This window comes from Nomascus leucogenys, chromosome 7b (assembly GCF_006542625.1).
Source record: "Nomascus leucogenys isolate Asia chromosome 7b, Asia_NLE_v1, whole genome shotgun sequence".
In the NCBI taxonomy this organism is placed as follows: Eukaryota; Metazoa; Chordata; class Mammalia; order Primates; family Hylobatidae; genus Nomascus; species Nomascus leucogenys.
Genome location: NC_044387.1, coordinates 48,973,656 through 48,982,961, shown reverse-complemented (window position 1 = coordinate 48,982,961; position 9,306 = coordinate 48,973,656). Strand labels below are relative to the sequence as shown.

The following is a 9,306-nucleotide window of genomic DNA, read 5'->3' as shown; positions in this document are numbered from 1 at the left end:
GGCAGAATGCTTGTTAAAAGTCATCACCACTCCCTAATCTCAAGTATGCAGGGACACAAAACACTGCAGAAGGCCACAGGGACCTCTGCCTAGGAAAACCAGGTATTGTCCGAGGTTTCTCCCCATGTGATAGCCTGAAATATGGCCTCGTGGGAAGGGAAAGACCTGACCGTCCCCCAGCCTGACACCCATAAAGGGTCTGTGCTGAGGAGGATTAGTAAAAGACGAAGGCCTCTTTGCAGTTGAGATAAGAGGAAGGCATCTGTCTCCTGCTCGTCCCTGGGCAATGGAATGTCTCCGTGTAAAACCTGATTGTATATTCCATCTACTGAGATAGGAGAAAACCGCCTTAGGGCTGGAGGTGAGACATGCTGCTGGCAATACTGCTCTTTAATGCATTGAGATGTTTATGTATGTGCATATCAAAGCACAGCACCTTCTTCTTTTTTTTTTTTTTTTTTTGAGATGGAGTCTCGCTCTGTCACCCAGGCTGGAGTGCAGTGGCGCGATCTCGGCTCACTGCAAGCTCCGCCTCCCCGGTTCATGCCATTCTCATGCCTCAGCCTCTCCGAGTAGCTGGGACTACAGGCGCCCGCCACCACGCCCGGCTAATTTTTTTGTATTTTTAGTAGAGACGGGGTTTCACCGTGGTCTCGATCTCCTGACCTCGTGATCCGCCCACCTCGGCCTCCTAAAGTGCTGGGATTACAAGCGTGAGCCACCACGCCCGGCCAGCACCTTCTTCTTAACCTTGTTTATGACACAGAGACATTTGTTCACATGTTTTCCTGCTGACCCACTCCCCACTATTACCCTATTGTGCTGCCACATCCCCCTCTCCAAGATGGTAGAGATAATGATCGATAAATACTGAGGGAACTCAGAGACTGGTGCCAGCCTGGGTCCTCTGTATGCTGAGTGCAGGTCCCCTGGGCCTACTTTTCTTTCTCTATATTTTGTCTCTGTCTCTTTCTTTTCTCAATCTCTTGTCCCACCTGACGAGAAACACCCACAAGTGTGGAGGGGCAGGCCACCCCTTCAGGTCCCTGAATGTCCTTCCTCAGGAAATGATGGGAGAAGGGGTGATGAGAATGAAGGAGAGGATTTAAGTCCTCCACCCCCCAAGGTAGCCCTGGGCTGAGCCCCATGGGACCTGGAGAACCAGGGTGTACCCCACCAGCGTGTTGGGTCGAGGAAGCCTCGTGGCCAGGTCCCACTTCTCTTGCTGCTGTGCCACCCAGAGCAAGGCCTGCCCTTCCGACCTTGGTCTTCTCCCCTGCAAATGGGGCCACGGCCTTTCCTCTCGGGCCAAAATAAGGATTGAGGCCGGGTGCAGTGGCTCACCCCTGTAATCCTAGCACTTTGGGAGACTGAGATGGGGGGACTGCTTGAAGTCAGGAGTTAAGACCAGCCTGGTCAACATAGTGAGACCCCATCTCTATTGGTTTAAATTTTTTTTAAAAAATTAAATAAATAAGGATTGAGGAGTGACTTGTACACCAGTTGAGCCCACCTCCATCTCACCCCTGCAGAGCCCCAGAGACACAGCCCTCCAGGGCTCAGACCCGGTGGTACTTGACTCTGCAGGCATAAAACCCTGTTTGTCTGTGGGCCGTTTGGAATCACCAGGTTTTCGGGGCTCCTGAAGGATAGCCCCGACCTGGCCTCACCTGGGCCCTGGCCCCAGTGCCCCTGGTGATATCCAGGTGCTGGGCTGTGATCACCGCCCCCCACCAGCCCTTCCCAGAACCCTGCCCCAGGTGTTGGAACTGTGCACAGAGGAGGGAGCCGACCCTGAGGGAGGCCTGGAGGGGCTGCCGATGGTGAAGGCTGCTGTGTCTAGCTGTTTCCTTCCGGACCCACTCCCTCTGGGCTGTGTCCCCGGCTGGTCTAACCCCTGATCCCTGGGATCTGGGGACATCTTCCCGTTTGCTGTTCCCTGAGAACCAGGCCTCCCTCTGGAGAGGATCACAAGCTTGTGTTTCACTCTGGGCTTGCATTTGGAAACCCCCCAGGGGCGTGGCTCTGACCAAGATGTTTTCCTCCAGCCTGTTGCCCAGTCCCCATTCCTCGGACCTCAGCTTCACCTCCCGTGTCATTGGCAGGGTGAGCTGGACGCCTAAGGGTCTGAGAAGGCACCCGGGTTCCCAGCATCAGCTGGCCACCCTCTGCCTAAGAAAGCGCCAGGGTCGCAGCACCCCCTGGTGGCTGGTCCTAGGTAGTGTCACTGCCCAGCCCCAGTAAGGGAGGGCCTGGCCCCAAAGTCTGAGGAATCAGGGTGGGAAGGGGCAGGGCTTGGTGTGAACCTTCCCCTGGCCCCCAGCCACGTGCCTGGCTTTCCCCATGCTAAAGATGCTGAGGCTAGTTCCAGTGCCCGCATTATGAAGATCTCCGAATCCCACCTCTCCATTCCTCCCCAGCCAGATGGCTCCATTTCACACACAATACACTGAGGCCCAGAGAGTGGGGAGCCAGGCCAGGGAGGCCGCCTGGAGCCTGGCACAGTGCCCTCATTTATTGTGCTGCTCTGCTGCTCACAGGGAAAGCCCGTCCCCCAAAGTCCTCTTCCTGGTCCTGGTGAGTATCTTGACCCTGGATTGCTTGTCAGCCTTGTCCTCCTGCAGCACTCAGTAGCCGGCAGGCTCCCCGCCTTTCCTGGAGTCCGAGGCAGCTGCCCAGCCACCAGCCGTGCGGACGATGGCTTGCACCACAGCGATGAAGGTGGACGCGATCTGGGTGTGATGGTGCCGAGTCTCCAGGGCTGCAGTCACTGCCTGGGGGTGGGAGGAGAGGGGAAGCCTGAGCAGGGCTCCAGATGCCATCTGAACCACGCCTGTGTGGTCACAGACCTCAGCCTAGGTGGTGCCATTTCGGGCCAGGTCATCAGGAAGAGCAGGTTGGGGCCTGCTGGGTCTCACTGGAGCAGGGGGTTTGGCCCTCACGGCACAGGGGCTCCAGATGGCCCAGGCGCTAGAGAGTGGACACCAACCATTGTCCACTCCGTGATGATCCAGGCCTCCAGCCCAGGATGCCCTGGGCCCCACACCATAACTCAGTTTCTCCAACCCCCGGCCCACCTGGTCAATATTTCTCTCCACTGTCCTGATGTTGGGCAGAAGCTGGTTGTGCAGCCGGGGCTCCTCCACGGCCTGCTTCACGTCATAGCCGAACCAGAGGTTGTAGATGATGGCCTGGGGCATGGGAGTGTGATCAGCATGGCCTGGGGGCTGTGCAGGGTGGGCAGGGCCAGGGAGAAAAGGCGTGACACATACCAGTGCAGTGGCCGTGGTGATCTGTGTGCCCCCAGCAGCTCCCACCACCATCCGGACCTGGCCGTCCTGGCCCACCATGATCGCCGGGCACATGGACGAGAGCGGCTGCTTCCCCGCGGCCGATGGGAGAAGACAGGGATGCCCGCCAGCTGCCTGCCCAGGACACCTGCCCCTCTCTACCCCAGTCCCCCACCCCCGGACCTCCACCCCATACCTGGCTGGATGAAATTGGCAGGTGAGGGGGGCACCCCAAACTCGTTGGTGATGCTGGGAGAGCTGAAGTCATCCATTTCATTATTGAACAGGATCCCGCTGACCGGGGAGTGGACCTTGGAGCCAAAGCTACTGCCCAGCCAGGTCAGACAGTGCCCAACCTCGCCTGGCCCAGCCTGGTCCCTATCCACCCACTGAAGCTCAAACATACTCCTTGAGAGGCCCAGGACAAGCTACCAAGGTCGGGCCTCAGTTTCCCACCAGGAAAAGAGGTGATGGAGCCACCTTACTGGATAAGCGGGCAGTCCCTGGGCCACCCGCCCCTGGCCCTGCCCCACCCAGGTGGCCCAGCAGCCCCTACTAGAGGTTGATGGTGCTGGTGGCGGACACAGCACTGCCGTCCTCTGCGACAACAGACAGGTGAGCAGTGCCCCCGTCATCCGGCGTGTAGAACTCGGGCTTGTAGTAGGAGATCGGGTGAGTGGTGTCATCAGAGATCTGGGCCCGGAGCTGGGCAGCGAAGAACTCGGAGGTCATGTTGCGGACCACCTGCTGAGACCCCAGAGCTGGCCTGAGGAGGTGGGGAGGGAGGGTGGGGAGGGGGCACAGGTCTCAGAAGGCCCCTGACTGTGGCTCTGACCACAATCCTCCAGCACCCACAGCCTTCCGTGGCTCCCCAGGGCCCAAGGGCAGGCCCAGGACCTTGCATGACCAGTCTGACTCCCTGTCTCTGTCGCGTTCCAGCAACTCTGAATGTCTGTCTGCCTGGTCCTCAGCCTCCAGACCCTTGCTGCATTCAATCACTCATTCCTTCATGCAAAAAATATTTCTAGAAGGCTGGGTGCGGTGGCTCAAGCCTGTAATCCCAGCACGTTGGGAGGTGGAGTCACAAGGTCAAGAGGTCAAGACCATCCTGGCTAACACGGTGAAACCCCGTCTCTACTAAAAACACAAAAAATTAGCCAGGCATGGTGGTGTGCGCCTGTAGTCCCTCGGGAGGCTGAGGCAGGAGAATGGCATGAACTTGGGAGGCGGAGCTTGCAGTGAGCCGAGATCGTGCCACCTCACTGTAGCCTGGGCGACAGAGCAAGACTCCGTCTCAAAATATATATATATATATATATATTTCTAGAGTTTGCACTGCATGCCTGGCACTGGGGAATCAACAGGGAACAGACACTTAGGTCCTGCCCTCATGCCAAGAAAAACAGACACACACAGGGAAAATGCTGAAACCACAAGCCAGGTAAGGGGAATCAAGAGGCAAGAGGTATGGTCAGAGTGGTCAGGGAGGGCTTCTCGGAAGAGGCAACGTGTGAAAAGAGCCTGGAATGCGGCCTAAATGGTCAGTGCAAAGGCCCTGAGGCAGGTGGTATATGCTGGTGAGCGATAGGCAGAGAGTGAATGGGGTAGGGGGGGAGAAGAGGATGAAGATGCAGGCTGGGGCCCATCCCATAGGACCTCCTAGGTCCCATAACAACTGGTTTTTGCTCTGTGCCATGCAGGCTTAGAGCAGAGGAATGAGAAGGCTGGGGAGTGTTTTCACAGGGTCCCTCTGGCAGCTATGACGGGGATAAGGATAAAGCCCAAAGGGGAGGCTGTGGGTCTCAACCAGGCGAGAGATGATGGCCTGGGTGGCAGAAAGAGAAGAATCAAGGATGGCGCTGACTAGGGAAGTAAACCCTGCAGAAGGGGCAGGTTTGGGGATGGTCAGGAGCTTGATTTTGGATACTTCATCAGATCTGAAGAGCATGGGTGCACTTATTTAAAAAAAAAAAAAAAAGCATGGGTTCACAGGCAAGGGCGGGCTGAGAGATGAACATGGAGGTATTGACATTGAGTGGCTGCTGGATGCCATGAGCCTGGCCAAGGTCCCCAAGGCAGTGGCGAGGAGGAGATGAGGAGGTTAAGGAGGAGACAGAGAGGATGGACCCGAAGGCCGAAGAAAATGCCTCAAGAGAGTTTCAACCCTGGGCGCGGTGGCTCACGCCTGTAATCCCAACACCTTGGGAGGCCGAGGCGGGCGGATCACGTGATCGAGACCATCCTGGCTAACATGGTGAAACCCCGTTTCTACTAAAAATACCAAAAATTTGCCGGGCGCGGTGGTGGGCGCCTATAGTCCCAGCTACTTGGGGGGCTGAGGCAGGAGAATGGCCTGAACCTGGGAGGCGGAGCTTGCAGTGAGCCAAGATCACGCCACTGCACTGCAGCCTGGGGGACAGCCTGGGGGACAGAGTGAGACTCAGTCTCAAAAAAAAAAAAAAAAAAGAGAGAGTTTCAGCAACACCCCACGGATTAGTTGACCAATCCCAGGGAAAGGTGTTCTGTCTGAATCTACCCTCAAGGAAACAGAAAGGCAAATCCAGGACGTAGGACATTTTCCAAGAGTACTGCCCCGGGCTTTAAAAATCAACAAAACAGGCCGGGCGGGATGGCGCACGCCTGTAATCCCAGCACTTTGGGAGGCCAAGGTGGGCGGATCACGAGGTCAGGAGATCGAGATCACGGTGAAACCCCGTCTCTACTAAAAATACAAAAAATTAGCTGGGCTCAGTGGTGGGCCCCTGTAGTCCCAGCTACTTGGGAGGCTGAGGCAGGAGAATGGCGTGAACCCAGGAGGTGGAGCTTGCAGGGAGCCGAGATCGCGCCACTGCACTCCAGCCTGGGCGACAGAGCGAGACTCCGTCTGAAAAAAAAAAAAAAAACACACCTGTAATCCCAGTGCTTTGGGAGGCTGAGGTGGGAGGATAGTTTGATCCCAGGAGTTTGAGACCAGTCTGGGCAAGACTAGTCATGGCAAGACCCTGTCTGTAAAAAAAAATACAAAAATTATCCAGGTTTGGTGGCACGTGCCTCTGGTCCCAGCTGCTCAGGGGGCTGAAGTGGGAGGACTGCTTGAGCCCTGGAGGTTGAGGCTGCAGTGAGCCAAGATCACACCATTGCACTCCAACCTGGATGACAGAGACTCTATCCAAACAAAAACAAAACAGCCAAGGGAGCCTACTATAGGTAAAGAGAAGGGACAGCAGGTTGTGTCACCCCAACATCCTGCTGTGCTATGTTCAAGTCTCACTTTTGAGACACACCCTGAGGTGTGACATCAGTAACCTACTGTGGAATCCCTCAGAAAAACATGAATCCCAATAGACATGGGTGGAGATGGATATAGTTAGGAAATCCGGCAGAAACGTCCACACTACAGACTCCAGGGAAAGGTAACATTGACGCTTGGGCAGTTTTGGGGTTTTTTTACATTTTTGAAGGTGTGAAAATTTGCAAAATGGAAACATTTTTTTGAGATGGAGTCTCGCTCTGTCACCCAGGCTGGAGTGCAGTGGGGCGATCTCGGCTCACTGCACGCTCCGCCTCCCGGGTTCACGCCATTCTCCTGCCTCAGCCTCTCCAGCAGCTGGGACTACAGGCGCACGCTGCGATGCCCAGCTAATTTTTTTGTATTTTTAGTAGACACGGGGTTTCACCGTTAGCCAGTATGGTCTCGATCTCCTGACCTCGTGATCTGCCCACCTCGGCCTCCCAAAGTGCTGGGATTACAGGCATGAGCCACCGCGCCCGGCTGCAAACTGAAAACTTGAGGAGTGTGGTGACCTGTATGAGATGCTGCTGAGTGGGGCCTGATGGGGAAACTGAGGCTGGACATGGCGATCTGGTGGCATGGGGATAGAGCAGAGGAGGGGATACTCTGATGGGAGAGAGGACATAGCCCAGTCATGTTTGCTGTAAGAGGAACAAAGGACAGAAGGAGGCAGCAGATGGAAGTTTCTAGAGCAACAACAGCTGCCTTTCTTTGGGGAATAATCCCTGATAAAGAAGTAAATGGTCAGAGGCAGAAAGGAGCATTGTAGGAACAGCACCCTGAGCCAGCGAGTGGATGAAGGAGCTGGCCTTAGCCAAAAGGGAGGGCAGAGGGACATGCTGTAGTGGCCCTGTCCCCTCAGACAGACAAGACACCAGGTCACTGACTGCAGCGGGAGTCAGAGGTGCAGAATGCTCACGGGGAAAGAGAAGACACCACCCGGGCAGCTGACGTCCCTCCTGGGAGGTCACTGGTCAGTGTGGGGGGGTCTGCAGATCTGCCCAGGAATGCCAAGGACCCAAGTAGGTAAGGAGGGATGTGAGGATCCCCAGCGGGAAGGGATATGACAGGGTCTCATAGGGACCCAGCATGGAGCTGAGGCAACTACTGAGTGAGTGGATCAGGCGGTGCAAGGCTGAGGGTGGCATCTGGGAAGCGTTAGTTTGGAGTGACAGGGAGTGGGTGGCCGAGGTCTCTGTTCACCTGGCCCTCTCCCTTTCACCCGTCCGTCTCACCATGCCCGAGGGCTGCAATGCCCCCATGCGTTCCTCATCTCAGCACTGAGCACTCGAGAACCACAGCATGTACAAAGGACCTGAGGTAGGAGGGTGGCCACTAATTCCCCACACTGTCAGTTCTGTGGGGCAGAAGCCAAGACTGGGGGTCACCCACCAGTCCATCCGAGCACACAGTAGGCCCGCAATCAAAGTTTGTGGCAGGAATGGATTCATAAAGCATATGTGAGGCTGTAGCCGCCCTGGGGAGCCCACCTGATGCCTCTACAGCAGGCCCCACACCCACAGTGGGCCAGCCCCTGCCCCTTACCTCAGTCACATCCACAAACTTGGGGTCCCCAAGCAGGGTCCTCTTGGCGTAGGCAAACCGGAAAGCCTCTACGATGCGGTGGTACGTCAGGCCCTTCTGCTCAGGGGTCTCCATGCTTGCCCGGGAGAAGTTGTACCCTGGTTGATCAGAGCCAGGTGCACGTTGCTGGGCCCCAGAGGCTCTGAGGGGCTCAGAGGGTTAACACCTGCCTGAGCTACTTTGCCCACCTCAAGGAGCGTTTAATAACCAATAGCAGCAGCTGCTTCAGAAGGCTGTGGTGAGAGTGAAGTAAGGTGAGGGCTCCCGAGCCTGGACCTCGCATCACGCATCAGCTCTGGCCATGCAATGACCAAGTGGCAGGGCCACCCACTGGACCAGGGGTGCCCTCTGGACCAGGCCCTGCAGCCCTGAGCTCCTGCACCTCTCTCCCTCCTGATGACTCCTGTTCCTCCTCCAACCCTTCAGCATTGCCCACTTCAGCCCTGTCGCTCTGCACTGCCTCCTTCAGGACATGGTGAGCTCTGACACAGGGACCCTTCCTCCGGAGCTCAGTGATGGAAAGACATGGCATGGGGGGCGAGCAGAGATGCAGCAGGGGTGGGGCATGGGGAGAGAGAAGCAGTGTCATAGGCCCCACCGCAGGGCTGTGGTGCGACCACTCACCTTTGAGGATGTTGAGGATGAGGGCCAGCACGGGCCCGCTGAGCGGCGCACTGGGCATGTACAGCACCGCGTCTCCCAGGCTGATGTTCAGCGGGTGCTCGACCAGCTCAGCACAGTAGTTGCTCAGATCCTCAGCTGTCACAATGCCCCCTGCAATGGGACAGCAGCTCGAATGGGCACTGGGATGGGGCTGCACCATCGCGTGGAGGATGGAGCTGCACCAGTGGTGTTAGGGGCAGGCATGGCTGCACCATGGTGGTGGGGAAAAGCCTGTACCTACCAGGGAGGATAGAGTGCACTACTGGAGGGGTGGGACTGTGCCCTGGGAGGGGGCCACAGGCAACCTCACCTCCTTGGGAACTCTCACCCGCTCCTGGACTCCTGTCTCCCTGACACTGCTCACCACCTCACAGCCGGGCTGGGGCCACCTGCCCTCTGCCTGCTTGGCTTACCGGCTTCCTGTCTGCCCTCTCTCATCTGTGGCCAGAGAGTGTTTTCCTTTTTTTTTCTTTAGAG

The 9,306-nt window shown here is 56.9% G+C and overlaps 1 protein-coding gene across 2 annotated transcripts; it reads right to left on the bottom strand.

The window, feature by feature from the left end:
* Positions 1–2,461: 2,461 nt before the first annotated feature.
* Positions 2,462–8,891, bottom strand: GGT2 (gamma-glutamyltransferase 2). Of its 2 annotated transcripts, XM_030815933.1 has the most exons (7): positions 8,791–8,891; positions 8,128–8,264; positions 3,847–4,034; positions 3,487–3,614; positions 3,273–3,385; positions 3,078–3,191; positions 2,462–2,774 (listed from the first exon to the last, which is right to left on the bottom strand). In XM_030815933.1, the coding sequence occupies exons 1-7, from the start codon at positions 8,846–8,848 to the stop codon at positions 2,628–2,630; spliced, it is 885 nt and encodes a 294-aa protein (XP_030671793.1). In that variant the 5' UTR covers positions 8,849–8,891; the 3' UTR covers positions 2,462–2,627. The 2 variants fall into 2 exon arrangements, with proteins under 2 accessions (XP_030671793.1, XP_030671794.1); XM_030815934.1 differs by lacking the exon at positions 8,791–8,891 and having other exon boundaries at positions 2,473–2,774; positions 3,847–4,056; positions 8,128–8,224.
* Positions 8,892–9,306: the final 415 nt, after the last annotated feature.

Bases quoted from the DNA above. Each gene is read 5' to 3' on its own strand.
- GGT2 (XM_030815933.1), bottom strand. From the start codon at position 8,848: ATGCCCAGTGCGCCGCTCAGCGGGCCCGTGCTGGCCCTCATCCTCAAC. The intron at 4,035-8,127 runs GTAAGGGGCAGG...GGGTCTCAGCAG, and splicing joins AGTTTGTGGATGTGACTGAG to GTGGTCCGCAACATGACCTC. The intron at 3,386-3,486 runs GTATGGGGTGGA...CATCGGCCGCGG, and splicing joins TGCCAATTTCATCCAGCCAG to GGAAGCAGCCGCTCTCGTCC.